The 16,626-nt window shown below is 42.5% G+C and overlaps 2 protein-coding genes across 9 annotated transcripts in view; both read left to right on the top strand.

Annotated features, from left to right (window-relative positions):
* PLEKHG1 (pleckstrin homology and RhoGEF domain containing G1) overlaps positions 1-15,995 on the top strand; it is a 162,081-nt gene extending 146,086 nt beyond the window's left edge. For all 7 annotated transcript variants that reach the window (XM_048076918.2, XM_048076917.2, XM_048076916.2 and 4 more), the window contains 11 exons: positions 610-792; positions 881-976; positions 1,104-1,190; positions 3,420-3,453; positions 4,662-4,757; positions 6,018-6,056; positions 6,532-6,554; positions 7,393-7,611; positions 8,056-8,172; positions 8,973-10,641; positions 12,809-15,995. In XM_048076918.2, coding sequence (XP_047932875.2) covers positions 610-792; positions 881-976; positions 1,104-1,190; positions 3,420-3,453; positions 4,662-4,757; positions 6,018-6,056; positions 6,532-6,554; positions 7,393-7,611; positions 8,056-8,172; positions 8,973-10,641; positions 12,809-13,911 — 3,666 coding nt within the window. In that variant the 3' untranslated portion in view covers positions 13,912-15,995. The remainder of the gene's footprint in view (positions 1-609; positions 793-880; positions 977-1,103; positions 1,191-3,419; positions 3,454-4,661; positions 4,758-6,017; positions 6,057-6,531; positions 6,555-7,392; positions 7,612-8,055; positions 8,173-8,972; positions 10,642-12,808) is intronic.
* Positions 15,996-16,101: 106 nt separating this feature from the next.
* MTHFD1L (methylenetetrahydrofolate dehydrogenase (NADP+ dependent) 1 like) overlaps positions 16,102-16,626 on the top strand; it is a 152,450-nt gene continuing 151,925 nt past the window's right edge. For both annotated transcript variants that reach the window (XR_010830351.1, XM_066994190.1), the window contains exon 1: positions 16,102-16,253. Coding sequence is in view for 1 of the 2 variants with exons in the window: in XM_066994190.1 (XP_066850291.1) it covers positions 16,168-16,253 (86 nt within the window). In the remaining variant the exon portion in view is untranslated. The remainder of the gene's footprint in view (positions 16,254-16,626) is intronic.

Here is a 16,626-nt window from a genome sequence, read left to right on the forward strand (position 1 = left end):
GCATCTTCAAATGATCAGTTGGCATCTTCAAATGATCAGTTGACCAAACCACTTCTGGACCTTTAGTCTTCTGAGAAACATCTCTACAGTCTGAACTCCTCACAGAGGCATCTTCTGGGATGGGCCTACAAGGCACAGAGATGGCATTATAATTCATCCAGCTGGGGACCACACAGCTTCAAGGGAATATTGCAGGGCAAGAAAGAAATATTCAGAGGGTTTATGGACATAAGCAGGGGAGAGAAGCAGACGTGAGAGAGACTGGTGACTGCATTACAGACCACCATCCACCACTGTGAGTCCCAGGAGATGGGGCTGTGCTGTTTCACCGCAGGCAGCCCGGGGGAGTTCAGGGCTCTTCGCTGTGTCCCCACAGAGGCCACCAGTACTCAGGAGGGCATGCTTTAGTCTGGGCTTAGCATCAAGTCTGGAAACACCTAGCTGTGATGTACGTGTAACCTAACAACCTCAGTACTGGTGGCTTTGCACTGTTGAATGTTGAATGTTATATGGGAGAGCCAGAACGGCCTCAGCAGATTGTTCTTTGAGTCTTTATTTAAGTAAGACCTCTGACGTGAACTCTGGTCTTTCTTCTTTGATCTGTTGCAGGAGATACAGAGCTTGCTCACTAACTGGAAAGGACCCGATCTCACTAGCTACGGGGAGCTGGTTCTAGAAGGAACGTTCCGCATTCAGCGAGCCAAAAATGAGCGCACGTTGTTCCTCTTTGACAAGCTGCTGCTAATCACGAAAAAGAGGGACGAAATGTTTGCATACAAAGCTCACATATTGGTATGTCAGAGAGCAAACGGTGATGTGCTGGCTCTAGATCTCTCTGAAATGCTTCCGTAGTTCACAGTGCTGCCTCTCTTTGTTACAGTGTGGGAATCTTATGCTTGTTGAAGTAATACCAAAGGAGCCCCTCAGCTTTAGTGTCTTCCATTACAAAAATCCCAAGATGCAACATACTGTCCAGGTATGACAGAAAAATCCTTGCCCACTGGATAGCCTGATTGATGACCATATGCTATTCCTTACCCTACATAATGCAGTAAGGCTCTTTCTTATAGTGCTGATTTTTTTTTTTTATTTTTTTTAATCAGGCAAAATCTCAGCAAGACAAACGGCTTTGGATTCTTCATTTGAAGAGGTTAATTCTGGAAAATCATCCTGCTAAGATTCCTGCCAAGGTAAATAAATAAATGAAGCCTGAAGTCCTTGAATGTGCATGTAACTTAGGGCAATCTTGTTAGCTGCAAAATGCATTGCAATTTAGAGAAAATTTAGACTCCAACAGGTTAATACATTGTTTCTTGCATCTTTAAAAGTTCTTCAGAATTAGTGGGAAAATTCCACTAAAAGCATCTACTGGGCTTGGTACAGGAGTAGAATAATTTAACTGGGTTAGCAGCATTGCTGTCCACATTAGGATTTGCCCGCTAGGACATGAGTAACAGAGATGCAGCGTCAGAAAGCTCTACTGGAGGAGCATTCCTTGGCTTGAAACTGCCTGTCTGCACAACACTGAGGTGTGCTAATTGCAGCATGTGTAGACATTACTAAGCTAGTTTTAATCTGTCTTGGTTAGATACCACAGCAGTGAAGGCATTTGCAACACAAACTTCACTTTACAAATATACGTACTCAGCCTGAACCCCGCATCCTTAGCTGGGATGCTTGGGCCTTTTTTTGGTGAGACAGCTTGAAAACTTTATGCCAGAGAAACTGAGGCACAGTTCTGCATTTCATCATAGTTGTCAGATACCTACTGATCCAATATTCATAGCTGTAATGCCTAAAAGTAGGGAAATCTGGTCCTTTTATTTATGGAATCCTGTCTTAGACCTCTAGGTGATGTTTCCCAATGTAACTTGGATTTTTTCTATTGATTTTTTTTCCCACCAAGTTAAACTGCTTGTCTTTTTTTTTTTTTCCTTTTTTTTACAGTATTACTTTCACTGATCAATTTAACTGATTTTTATGCTATAGTGACTAAAAAGGTGACTGACATGCACAGGAGGTGCATTAACTAATGTTTTCAACAATTCGACAGAAAGAGAGTTATAGGATAAAGCAGTCCTAGCAGTTGCTATTAGTAATTCTTCTCATATTTTTTTGTTGACAGAGTTTATGGAAGATATAATGTTTTTGCTGGTATCCATGCTTACAATGTGAATACTTGGTGCAGTTTATTAGATTGTAAAAAATGTTTCAGCATGACTTCAGCTTTTGTATCAAGATTATTCTTTCTCGATGGATTTTTATTTTATCTGTGGAAAAAAAAAGTATCGCCAAAATACACCATAATGCCATTTTCAGCTCTTAGAAATAATTTTATTTGAGGAAGGAAAAGTCTAACCAAATAAATCTCTGAGGTTGTCTGCACATATCTTTAGATAAATCTGTGCTTGCACAGATGAGACTTTCCTCTGTCCAGCTATTGGGGGGGATTTAATATTAGTCCACTTGTGACACCTGGTGGAAAATCACTGAATTGCACCCATAGAGGGTCAAGCAGGTTATCTGGGATATTATGTTTTGGCTTATTTTCTTACTTACTATCTGATAAACTTGGTAAAACATCCTGCTTATTTTTCCTAAAGAAACGTGTCAAGTTTTAAGCAATCATGAGATATTAGCTGTTTATCTTGTTTCATCTTACTTAAACAAAACGATGATTTTTTTTTAATAGCAGTTCCTCAAGGAAACTCTTAAAGGAAGCAGGGTTGGTAGTGTTCTCTGCACCAACAACATCAGAACTGCAGAAATAGTAAAGGATAAAAAAAAATAGTAAAGTCAAACTATTTTATTTTTTAGGGAGGAAATGTTTCATGTTTCACAAAAAAAAAAAAAAGTTGGAAATATTTGTGATTCCTAGATATTAGGGCTAGTTTTTTGCCAGTCCCAGCAGCATATGGAGAGGTGTATTGATGGCTCTAAATTCTGGGGCTTGTTGACAGGTCTCTGGGGTTTGTGTCCCCATGGAGAAGAGCCAGAGTATGCAGGATGATCTCAGCATGAGCTGATGTGGGTGATACCAGTGTAGTTTTCAGTGTCAGATGCGCATCACTACATCCCCCAGAAGTTCCTTATCCCAGTTGGTGCCATAGGTACGCGCTCCTCCTCTTGCACTGCCAGAGTGGTAGATGAGCAAGACAGAACTGTGGTGTGCAGTGAACAAAAGGCTTTTGTGTGGTGCTCTGAAGATAAACTATGGGAAGCTCCTGCCAGCAGAATTCTTCTTCACATATGTAACATATGCAGCATACAGAGAAAGACAAATAACAATACTTGCAATATTTAATAGCTAAAAAATTAAACTTGATGTTGTCTGCATGTAAAGTCACAGCTATCTGTAATATGCAACATAATTTGTCCTATTTAAAGTTTAACTTTTTTTTTTGTGATGATGCTTTCAGGCCAAACAGGCGATTCTAGAAATGGATGCCATACGTAAGTTATTTTTCACTTTCACTTTAAAAAATGAACAAAAGTGTCTTCAAAAGTTTGGCTATGACTGCTGGTTTTGTTTGAAATGAGGGAAAGCCATGCTTATGTTCCTTGAATTATGACCTTGCTGGAAAAACAAAACAAAACAAAAACAAATGCATGCAGATTCTGTGGAACTTTGTAGGCATTGAGTTGATGGATCCATAGCCAACAAATTGTCTCATGATTAGCAAGGAAGAGGCAGATTAGACCTTCTGTAAATACTGGTCATTTTGTTTTGCTTATTCCATGCTGACTAAATGCATGATCTTTCCTGCTTTTATAACGTACACTCCTTCTGGCTAGGACCCACTGAAAGGCTAGGAATAAGCAAATGGAGCTTGAAGTACATAGCGCTGCTATGACTTCCTTATGCTGGCAAACCTGGAGCTGGAGGAGGGTGAGGGCGGCTGCCAGCCATTTATTGCACTGTGCAGGCTACCTGGAAGCCCAGCAAGGGAGCCCAGCACTCTGCAGAAGCAGTACGGCTGGCTGTTCTCTGTCCCCCAGGCAGTACAACAGCTGGACTTGTGGCTATGGCAGAAACCAAATGCACCCATGGTACAGCGCCAAGAAAACTTCATGCTGGATCTCAGCAGGCTTGTGCTTTTCCATTGGTTTGACTGAAAAGTTTATTTACCTGGCCTGTCCCAGGAGCCAGGTTTAGGGAGCACACATGCTGCTGCTGCTTTGTGTCCTGAATCTGGCCCCATCTGTGCTGTCCTTTCTGTTGCGTCGCTTGTTTGCTGCCTCTCCTGGTGCAGGCTGTGTTAGCTCTTCATGTTGCCAGTGATCCCTGGCAGTGTAGGGAAATGAGAACAACAGTCTTAGATGTAAATGCCGAGGAAGTCTTGGAGTAAAGCAGAATTGTCATTTATTTATGTAGTTATTCTTGTGGAGAATGGGTCAGGAAGGCTTAGACTGAGACACTGGCAAACAATTAAACATGATGCTCATGCCATCAGTGTTGCTGGGTTAGCAATCTGGAGCAAGACACAACTAAACGGGTAAAATGTTTTTATGGCTAGATGATTAAGTTGAATACCTCACTTGTTTTGCTTCAGGCTCTGATGAAGTGCCATTGGGTGAATCACAAAGGGAAGATGGCACTGCCTCCAAAGAGCTGCTGAGACGTGTGAAGTAACACTCTTTTACCTCTGCTTATTCCACAGATCACCCAGGGTTTCATTATAGCCCCGAGGGAGAAATGAAATCATCATACCAGCCTAAAGAAGGCACTACTCAACAAAGAGTGAGAAGGAAATCAGGTGAATGAACTCGTTTACCATAAAGATGATGAGGAAAGGCAAGCAGGGATTGTTTAGCGTTGTTTGAGAATGGGCACAGGAACTGGTCTTTAGCTTGCACTGAGATTTTACAGAGCATAGTAACTCTGATATACAATTGGAAGATCTTATCAAGCATTTGTTGCTTGTGTGATTTATTTTTTTTATCCATCACTTGCATTTCATTTCATGAATACATACATTCCTAAGGGTGGATGCATAAAGAACAAGTGATACTTTCTAATGGACAGAAGAACGCATATGCTGGAAAGCCAGTCACATTATTTGTCTGACCTTTCTAGCCCTCACCCCTGAGTAGTTACTGTCTCAGAAGTGGTTCTATCATGATAGGCTTGTTAATTCAAAATATAATTACTAATTTTACTTACTGTAATGTCTGCCTTACACATAATAGAGATTTGAGAGATGGTTATGTTGACTTGTGCTTTTCTTTCTCCTAGTTCAAACATACATCCATAATTACTGTTAATTTTCTCTTGAAGCCATTACAAATGTCTGTGTAGTTGGGTGACTTCATATCGCAGTCACCGTGATCAACTGCTTAAAGACCTTTCCAACTTGGAATGTGTAATATTGCGTATTGGGAATGACTTAAACAAGGTTCATGAGAGTACTGATGTAGTGGTGTATTGTATAGCACCACCTGTGTCCAAAAAACAACGTTTAATTACTTCTCAGGCATCTTCCTTTGTTTCTGAGGTAAAAGATTCCATGGATGTTGTTTTGCCTATAAAAGGAATAATTCAAAATACTGATTGAATGAAATTCTGTGTAACATTTGGCTACTTACACTTTCAAAGCACTGCTTGAAGTGCCTCATACATATTTCTCGGTACCTCAGACATATTTCTAACTTGTATGTAGGAAATCTCCAGCAATTTAGAGCAATAGCATAGATGAGGACTAAGTCTTTAAAAAGCAGGAATCTTAACACGGCTTTAAACTTTACATGTGTGGATTATTTACTTTAAACTTTACATGTGTGGAAAGCAGGTGCTATAGCATTAGGAACATGTAAGTACTTTGGTAACAGCTGTAGGTTTCACACTGCAATGTATCCTTTTTTTCCAAGAGTGTGAGTTAGCTAAGTGATTCAGATCAGAAAATCTGTCTTTCTTGCATGGGCCCAGAAGATTAAATTTTGGTATCCATGTTATAAAAAGATACTCATAACTTTCTTTCGGATGCTGGAGTGCTTAAACATGTTGTTGTCTTTTTCAGAACCCTCATCGAGAGTCCATAAAGTTTTGAAGTCAAATGGTAAGCTACTCCCTCTACTGATTGCTGACCCAGTGTTTCTGTATTTTATAGAACAAGTAAAAATGGATCCTTTTGTCCTGTAACTTTCCTCAAATACACCTTTGGGAGGGGGGAGGGGGAAAGTGGGCAAAGAAAACAAAATGTTAGTGTTGAAATGTAATGTTTGCTTTTCCACGCGTGGGTTCTGGTCCCGTAAGTGTCTTGGCAACTGGTAATTGAATACCAGGAGTCAGACACTGTGAGTAGTTGTCCATATTGGATCTTTGTTGTGATATTAGGACCTGAGGTGGAACTGTCATAATAAAACTGCTGTTGTCTCTGTTTTATCAGAGACCTTCGAGTGAACATTGCTGTTGCGTTTTATCCCTTTTTGTGAATTCATAATTGGGGTATTAGTGTAGCGTTAAGCCAGTGACATAGACAGACACCAGTTTGATTATGCACTTATGATGAAGTGTTATATTTCTGTTTTCAGATGTAAGTCCAGATATGCAGAAGGTAAGCCATTTCTTGTTTTAGCACATTGAAGTAGCATATAACTTAGAGGTAACTTAGAGGAATATATTTGCCGTAGAATCTACATCATCTTGGTTATGTTTATTTTAAGAAAGAAGCAAAAACATTCCAATAAGATTATTGGAATGAAAGAAACAGGAATACAGCTAGGTATTTCAGGAATATCTAGAAGCCAAAAATTGTCTGATACATAAATTCTTGTACTTTATAGTACAGCCCAATCAAATGCTAATGTTATTAAGGGTACTTGTAAATACCACTATAATCACAAAAGTGCTGTGTGTAAAGATAGTGTATGTTCTTTGCAGGACATTGTCCCTATATTTATTAAATGAAAAAAAGATGTTGAGCTTATTCTGATATGATATCTATGCTATATATAAATCATAACATTTGAACAGAGTCAATACAGCTTAAACAGATGGAAATGAGTGTTTTTCATTTATACATTTTTGTAAGAATTTGTTATGAAGTTCCAGTGCAGTTTGAAAGTCTCTTGTTGAATTCCAGGTCCTAGGCTTATTTGGGACAGAACTTAGGAGAGGGGGAGTGCGTGGAAGATTTATTAACAGGGTACATTAGATATGACTTCACTGGGATGCCATAAAACTGAAGTCCATCATAATATTATTGTGGTTTTTTTTCATATATTTTTTTCCGTTCCTAACATTCTGTGGAAAAATACCAATTGTTTTAATTCTTTGCATGTGCATCCCATTTCAGTGTAGCAAACTGAATGTAGCTAAAACATTGTCGTTAAGTACAGTATAAGAGTCATACGAAAATATATAGACTCTTAATAAATACTTTTTTTTTTCAGCGGATTGGTATAGAAGGAGCCCTATTATCTCAAGCCACCAAACTAGGATCAAATGAAACCCTGCTGAATTCTAGGAAAAAAGTTTCATTGGAACCCAGAGGGCTAGAGAGCCAATTTCAAGAGTCCATTGAGCCAGCCTACAGCAGCGATCAGGATGAAAATCTCCAGACTTCTGCTGTGGAACAGATTGATGCTGATGATGAAGAAGAAGCTGAACAGGTAGGAAAAAGAGGGAAAAAAAATCCTTTTGTCCTGGGGAGGATGAAAGAGGGATTAAAAGTATCTGTAAAACTGCAAGGAGGCATGAATGTGTTACAAGTATTTGCAACTTATTCTCCTTACAAAGATTTTTATTTTTATAAATATTTTATTTCCCTTTTCCTAGTCCAATTCATGTGAATTCTACACCCGTGTTATTGTACACACAATCTACTTTCATCCCCTTTTGGCAAGCTGTGCAAATTAACTTCATTTAACTAGTTATTGAAAAGAAAGTTTTCTAGACTCTGAACCATTTCTGTGTACTCATGAGCATTGCATCCTTCAGCTATGGATACCTGACCTGGCTCTGATGTTCTAGCTGCTTAGTGATTATTCTGAATAAAGCCGTACAAAGTACTGGATTTTAATAGCCCTCCTTTGCTCCCTTCTTTTAAATCACAGGGAATGCAACAGAATTCACTACAGAAATCAAAAGGAGGAAGGAAAAGACTTAATAGTCAAGCTGCTGAAAATGTTGAAAAACGGAGAAGTGTTAATCTCAACAAGTGTGAAATGCAGGTATATATATTTTTTTTACTTCTGTTTTGCTACACATCATAGATATGTCAAATCTGCAGGTTTTTTTCTGGGTAGACAGGTAAGTCATGTTGTGTTTTTCATTTATTAATATTCATCTGTGAGGACTCCAAAGAGAATTCTTTCAGGGGCAGGAAAAAAAATCAAACAGTCAGCATTAGCTTAAGCCAAAATAAGTAATCTTCTGTCTCCCCCAGGTACACTTACACCATCCTTCATGTTAGCATTAGCAGGGATGTGACCTTGCTGTAAATTAGATCTGCTAGCTGAGCTGGATGAAAATTCACTCCAAAAAGAAATTGAAAAATTTTCAATGGCATATGCTAGAGAGCATAACATACCTTTCTGCTAGGGTTATAGGTAATGGGAAAGGGAGGAGAACTGAACTTTCGGCACAAGCCCAGAGTCAGACTAAGTTTATCTAATTGTGAAACTGCAGAGTTAGCATAAAAGGTTTAATCTAACCCCTGCCAAATAAATTTGCCTTTAACTACTTATGCTTTAGCATGTCCCAGTGTCTTGTATTTGAAGTAAGGCAATATTAAATGCCAACAGTGAACTCTGAGCCAGGATAAGGATTAGGAGGCAAAGTAGTCTGGCATTGCTACCATGGTTTCCTGGCTCTCTAGCAAGGAGCCTGCTTGCCCTACCCATCTCCACCTGAGTTCATGCTGCAGGACACCCCAGTACTATGGCAGTCCTGTGAATGGAGGGAATCTCTGTATTATTGCAGGGAATAGGCTAACATATTCATTCATACTGCATATTTCAAATCTTCACAGAGCTCCAAAGACCCTTCAGATGAAGAATCAACCCAACTGAGTGCTGATCTTCCATTTTCGTGCTCAGCTAGACAGTCACAGTTGCCTAGACAATTCAGCACACCTCAGAACAACTCGCTGATCATGAATATCCTGGGGGGAACTACCTCTGTGAGAAACATCTGGACTGACCATCAAATTAGGCAGGCATTGTTTCCCAGCCGGCGTCCACCTTACGAGAATGAAGACGATGAAGACGATTATCAGATGTTTGTACCGTCAGTGTCTACATCCAACACTAGTCCAGCTGTTGGTGGAGAAAGGAGGGGTCCTTCTGGTCGGCCATGCAGCTGGCACTTGGGGATAATGCATCAGAATGAAACTACCAGCTCCAGTCGTCACAAAATTGTTAGGCGGGCCAGTAGCGCTGGTGAAAGTAACACAGCCAGCACAAGGTATAAAATTGGTGAGCGCAGTTCTCGAAGGGATGTAAAGAGAACAGAGGTGAGCAGTATGAATGCATATCCCGAATCTTCAGAGGAGCTGACCATTGATGATATTGAACACGTTTATGACAATATCAGCTATGAAGACTTAAAGCTGATGGGTCTGACAAGAAGGGAGGAAACACACCATGGTCCCCAGAGATCTGCTAGAGACTCTCTCTATGAGGCTGGAAACAAAAGCAGCTTAGATTCACCCACCAAAAAGCGGATAACAAATCAAAGCAGGGCCTCCCTTCGTGCTAGCAGGGATGAGATCCTACTCAGTCGAGAAGCACCTACTTCAAGTTTGGATGAACTCAGAATTGTTGAAGATAACATCTATGACACCATAGCACTTCCAGAAACACCGCTATTGAATTTTAAGTGTGACCCCTTAAAATGTTCTAAAAGGCGGAGTTTTCTGGGCCTGGAAAAAGACTTGGCATGCTCTGACAATCTGCAGCAGTTCGTTTCTGAGGAGAGCCTCCAGTTCAGTGAAGATGAGAGTCCTTACCACCGTGTTCCTGTCGACAATGACTATTTGAGCTTAGTAGACAGCTCTTCCAACTCCGATTCATTGTCCCATAAGTCTGCAGCAGATAAACTCTCAGAGGAAGTAGATGAAATCTGGAATGACCTGGAGAATTACATCAAGAAGAATCAGGAAAAGACAAGAGACCGACTTCTTGCAGCCTTTCCTGTTTGTAAAGATGATATGCAGGAAAGGCTGCATGCTGGTAGTACACCTGAACTGAGTAAAGATGTAGAGTACTCACTGTCTACTCTCTCTCTGCCAGAAACTCCAATTTTCCCTAAAACTGTGAAGCCCAGGGCTGCCACCTTAAGCGAGGCCAGTCTCAAACTTGAAGACACTACAGCATGCAAGGAGACCTCTTTAGCAAGCCTGAACAGATCTTCCTTCTCCAGTGAGATGCCTTTTGTAGATAGCCCATATGAATCTGCCAATAGTATTCTGTCCAATGCACATACAGAGGGCATGGAAAATGACACGGCTATCATGGATAAAACAAAAAACAGAGTTTTTATGATGGCTAGGCAATACAGTCAGAAAATTAAGAAGGCTAACCAGCTTTTGAAAGTTAAAAGTCCAGAGCAGGAACAGCCAGCTAGCAGACAACAGAAGCTGAAACACAAAGATCTTGCTGCTATTCTGGAGGAGAAGAAACAAGGTGGTCCTGCCATTGGTATGTTAAAAATATTCCTATACAGATTTATTTCTTTAGTAACTCTCTATGAAATTTGTGTATGCAGTTGGAAAATTATGAATTTTCTCCACGTTGAATATCTGTATTGCATTTTGGGTGTTACCAGTGAAAGGAGTTTTCTGTGACTGTTTCTGACATGAATAGTCCTTTGTATCTCAGCAAATGCTTGCCATTACTTGATAAAATTGGTAAGAAATCCTGGGATAGTGTCAGGAAAGATCAATTCAGCTTAGGCCATAAATAGAAATCCTGCCTGAAGCACCACTGGCCTCTTTACAGAAAAGTAGTTATTTCCTTTAATAGTGTGATCTTCAGATTTTGATTAAAAATGTATATAGGTTCACCTTCATCAGTCATGTAGTTTTGCTAAGGTACCATCCACATCACACTTGACAAGCATAAGGAGTGGGGTCAGATAAGATAGAGCTAGTTATCTTTCTAATAAATGTGCAAAGTCATGGGTATGCAACAACTTTGGAACTATTTTTGTCCATATTCAATCAAAACAAATTGGAGCCATGGAGCCAGCAGACACCACACACTAGAGCGTCATTCTTGCCTCCCAGTGGTATTTATAAAAGCCCCTAAATATCTTATTCACTAGGCCATTTCAGAATGTTCTTTTCCATTTTGTCATGAAACAAACAGTATATAATTGGAACTGTTTCCTTGCATCCTGCTGTGCCGCCTGCAGTACTTTTGTATGGGACATGTTGTAGTAAATGTTAAGAGCACCAAACATCATGTCATGGTGGCAGAACTGTTCATGAATTAAGCAGTGGGACAAATTCAAAGATGTACACTATTTGAATAAGTATCCCGAAGTGCAGTATTGAACCAAACTTCAGAGGTTCTTGAAAGGCCTTTGACCATTTCCTAGCTAACCGTTTCTCCCTGTAAGGTATCATCGGTTTCATCGTTTTCTCTTGAGAAGCCCAGCGGTGCATTTCCTTGCACTGGTATGGCTTGAAAGCAGCTGTGAATCTGCTCCCTCTGGCGTCTCTCAGACACATAATCCTTTCTCCCGCTTCCAGCCTTTCCACAGGATGTTAGTCTGTCCCCTTTTCTCTTCCCAGGCAGTGGTTAGTGCCTCCTTGGCTTTTTAAAAGGAGTCTCCCTGTCTCAGGAAAGCCACGTATGAAAATACAACCCCGCTCAAGAGCAGAGGCTGTGTCTGCCCAAGCAGGACAAGTCTTAGAGAACTGCAGGTAGTTGCTGCAGCTTATCCAGCTGCTTAGGATGCTGGCCTGAAAACTAGGTTAGTCCCATCCAACAGCAAACTCTCTACAAGCGTGCTCTTGTGCCTTGTTTGCTGACTCTCTTGCAGCTCTCAGGCTCTTGTGGGGTGAGGAGGGAAAGGAAGAGGAACAGCGATCAAGCAGATCATTAGCCGTTCCTGTCTTTTTCCAGTGTAAAAACAACATGGAAAACAGATGTAAATTGTGTTCTTTCATGCTTTCTCACATGCTTTTCTGCATTTAGCTAGACAGGTTCTATTTAGAAGGCAATCTTCAAGCTAGTGAACTGGCTGCAATCACAGGTATGTTAGCAATGGTCTGATCAAACAAAACTGCTGGATAAACAAGCAGACCTGCAGGCAGCAGCTCCTCTAGGCTCTTCCCCTTCACAGGGCAGTACAGTTATGCCTGTGTCACACCAGTAGGATTCACATTTAGAGGGGTGAAATCATTGTCTTTCAAGATGAAAAACTAACAGTCTGGTGACTTGGAAATACTGGAGGCTTAAACAGTTTCAGATTTAATAGTAACTTCTTATATATATATATATATTTTTATTTTCTTCTGTAACTGGTGATTATATTGCTCTCATTGTGTTCTGGAATTTGTGATTCATTGACTGCTTGCTGTTGCAACACGTTAGGCTTTTTTTTTTTCCAATGCAATTTACTGAAGTGCAATGAAATGCATTGAAGACAATGCAAACATGCCAGTGAGGCAGTGTGGCTCTTCTAGACTTCATTACCTTCATTATTTCATGCTACTACTTTGACTGTGAGGCTGAAGACACTGACACAGCTGTACACTTTTCTCTTGACCAATACAAAGCATTTTGGGATTTTTAAATTTGCATGCAACGCATTTGCATGGGTTGTTTGTCTCATATGTTAAATCTCTCTCTTCTCTAGGTGCCAGAATAGCCGAGTATTCCCAGCTCTATGACCAGATTGTCTTCAGAGACAGTTCACCTAAGGTCCAAAAGGAAGCCTGGGCCAGCCCTCAGGAGCCATCAGCCGTGAGGTTTTCCACTCCCGTGGCTGCGTCTCCTCCCCGTTCCCAGGCTGCCAGTGAATGCCCAAGAGCAGAGGATTGGCTCTTGCATTCTACATACAGCAACGGCGAGCTGGCTGACTTTTCTCCGTGGCCTGAGTCCCAAGACCCAAAGTCCAAGGGCTCATATGCAGAAGCTGGTACAAAAAGCAATTCAAGGCAGTTGCCGTCAGCTTGCTCGGTGCCTTCCCTTCAGATTTCTAACCGTTTGCATGTCCCAGCGCAGAGGTGGAGCACAATTATAAGCCAACCTAACAAAGAAAATTTACATCAAGATCACATCTATAACTCCCTTGGGAGAAGAGTAAGCAATATGAAACCACAGGCATACAGCAGGTCACAGTCGTCTTCCTCAATCGTCGTCAATAGGTCTGGAGAATCCATTGTATATCCTAATGAAACAGACAAGAAAAAGTTTCATTCAAATAGGAACTTCCGATTCAACAGCCATCAAACGCTGGGCATTGCTTCAGCATGTACAGGGCTTGATACAAGAAAGCAGATCCCTGAAAACTATTCTGATATGATTCTGCAGGATTCTCAAAAGGTCCTGAGAGTAAACAGGACCTCCCCTCTGACTGCACAGATGGCCACTCAGAACTATTTTTCTAACTTCAAAGACACTGAAGAAAGGGAAGGGGATGATGATGACTATGTAGAAATAAAGTCTGAAGATGAGGGATCTGACCTGGAAACTTCTCAGAACCAAACAAGGAAACTGGATCCCAAATTGCACAACACGGACACTGCTCCTTCTGAAACACTCTGCAGCAAAACTGTGTCTTGTACTCCTGCAAAGTCCACCAGCAGCAAGCATGCGCTTACCCCGTATCTGACTGCATACAGCGATTCAGACAAACTGAACGACTACCTGTGGAGAGTACCATCTCCTAACCAGCAGAATATTGTCCAGTCTTTAAGGGAAAAGTTTCAGTGTCTTAGTTCAAGTAGCTTTGCTTGATGCTTCCGGCGATTTCTAGCTGTACATGAAGAGTATATACTAGGACAATCAGTACTGGCATTATGTATTTCTGTAATATTACACCATCAGGCATTGTATCACAGTCATATTGTAAATAGATGTGAAATATAGATGTGAAATGTATCTTTTTTTTTTTTTTTTATGATTTAGAATCCTGGAAGTTAAAAGGCCACATGTGCACTGTCTGCTGTCTCGCTCCATAATGCAGGTGGACTTCAGTTCTCATATTTAACCTCTGCATCTCTTCCCTTTCTTCTCCTCGGCTGAGTTTCTTGTTAGGTGTGATACCCCTTGATTCATACGGTCTATCCAGGTATGATACCATTTGATTGTTAAGCCATGTTACCATGTGGAAACCTTAGTATTTGGACTTTGGAGTTGTGACCGGTTCTGTGTCCAAAATATCCACGCGATTACTCTGGTTGCATGTGGCAGCAGTTGGCTGAGCGGCTGCTCCTATGAGGGTACGGATTTCTGAGCACAATTCTGGTAACTACACCAACATGCCACGTGCAATTGCACGAACTTGTCTCACATTACTTTTTGACAGAAAAATTCCAAGTGTACAGGACCAATGCATGTGACACCAAATATCCTATGTTACTTTAGAACAGACTTGTTTTAAACAAAATCTAGTCCCAGTGCCTATGAGCAATGCCAGATGATAGCTGCATCTGCAGCCTTTTCTACTTTCTATTTCTGCATAGTAGGCAGAGGACAGGCTGTGGCAGCTTTTTATGTGAATCTGTCAATGTGACACCATCCTTGTGTGGAGGATGTTTTGGGCAGTAGAAGAGAAGCTCTGTTGCTTGTGGAGATGACCAGACAGAGTGCTGGCTTTGTACCTCCAGCGTTTGCAGTGTTTGTGACATGCAGGCAAAATCTCAGTAGCTTTTAGCTCAGAGCCCAGCACTGGAAAGCCGCTGTGTGTGGATTTCCCAAGCTTCATTTACATGCAGTGGCCTGCAGGTTGTTTGGTCAGGTCCCAAAATCAGTAACCCTGAGAGAGAACGGGACTTGGCTGGATGCTGGGGTGAAACATTCATCACGCGGCGTGTTTGAGCCACAGGGTGTTTCAGCAATACTGCTGGTTGAGTTACAAGCTGTCTTCCCCAGGGGAGGCATCTCCATCGTAGGAAGCGATCCTTCCTGGCTGAGTGGGATGAAAGAGGCATTTTCTAAACCAGCCAACGCTGAATCTCATTCAATTTGTGTACAATACAAGTAGGTTAAAAATGAGAATACATTCCATTCTTTCGCAAATGATGTGCAGAGTAAATGCTCCCATTTACAACACGAACAGACTTTCTGGTATGATGCACGTTTACTCCCTTTTGTCATCCTCATTGCACAGCTTTGGATTCTGTTACTTGAAAACATTGTTCCGACAAGAAAGCCTAAATATGTCTACATTGACCATCTGAGTGACCGTTGTTTTTTGGTGCTGAGGTTCTTCAGATTACGCAGATAAAGCCAGTGCTGAGTTAAACATATCATTAAATAAAGGAGTCGAAGTACGATTTTCACTAACCATGTATCACTCCCCTCAGTTACCGAGCATTGCACTTCCAGAACTGCTGACTATTTCCACCATTAGTTACGATGAGGAAAAACCGAGGTTATCAACGTACAGCTAATTACTTGCAGGTTGTGATTTAAGGACTTGAACTCGTTAGAACGGATTTTAAATTATTTACCACACGTGTCTTGCATCGGCGAGGGTTGGCTGGTCGTGGTGCTTACCAACGCGTGCGCCAGCCGCAGCGACGCTCGTGACAGGCCCGCCGGCTGAGGAATAATGTACATAGTTACGCCGCCGAGTTGTAGTGGAGCCCATATTTATTTAATATCGCTTGTAAAGTATTGTAAATACGAACAGGAGTCAACTCTCTGCTTGACCCCCCGCACGCTCTAGATCCGTCGAAACCGCACCTCAACGCCATCAGTGGAGCTGGAACAAAAGAGAAAAAAAAAATATTAAAGAAAAGGGAGTTGTACCAGCGCGTAGCGTGTCTCCCAGGGACCATTTCATATATTTTTAATAAACGTCGAGTACTCCAAAACGCTGCGGCCCTCTTCTTTCCGGGGGGGGGGGGGTGGGGTGGGGGGGAGGACGGAAGCAATGGGGGCTCCGCCGGGGCGGAGAGCGGGGCAGGGGGGAGGGCGGTGCTCGGCCGAGCCCTGCCCCGCTCCCCGCCCCGGCTTCGCCGCCTTTCAGCCCCGCGGAGGCTGAGGATGAGGCTCGCAGCGCTGCGGGGCCGCCTGCCGCCGGCGCTGCCCGGGGCCCCGCGGCGGGGGCTGAGCGTGCCGCGGGCGGCGCGGTGAGCGGCGCTGCCGGCTGATGCAACCGCGGGGGGTGGGAGGAGGAAGGGGGCGGAAAGGGGGAACGGAGTAGAGGCGGATGGGGTTGGGGGGCTCTGCCTGCGGGGGGTTTGGCTTGGGGGGGGGGCCGGGGGTGGCCCGCGGGGAGAGCTTGCGAGAGACGTTGCGAGCCCTCCCCGGCCATGTGGCCAGCAAACCCCGTCCGGGATGCCGGGCTGGGTTCCGCGAAGGGGATGTCCGGCCCTAAAATGCTTCTCTAGCCTGTATTTTGCTTGCTGGGGGGGGGATAAGTGGGAGCGGGGGTCTCCCGCTCGCCGCAGCATCCCCGCTGTGTACGTGCGGGAGGTAGCAGGGAGCCGCCGGCAATTCCCC

Source organism: Anser cygnoides, chromosome 3 (assembly GCF_040182565.1).
Source record: "Anser cygnoides isolate HZ-2024a breed goose chromosome 3, Taihu_goose_T2T_genome, whole genome shotgun sequence".
In the NCBI taxonomy this organism is placed as follows: Eukaryota; Metazoa; Chordata; class Aves; order Anseriformes; family Anatidae; genus Anser; species Anser cygnoides.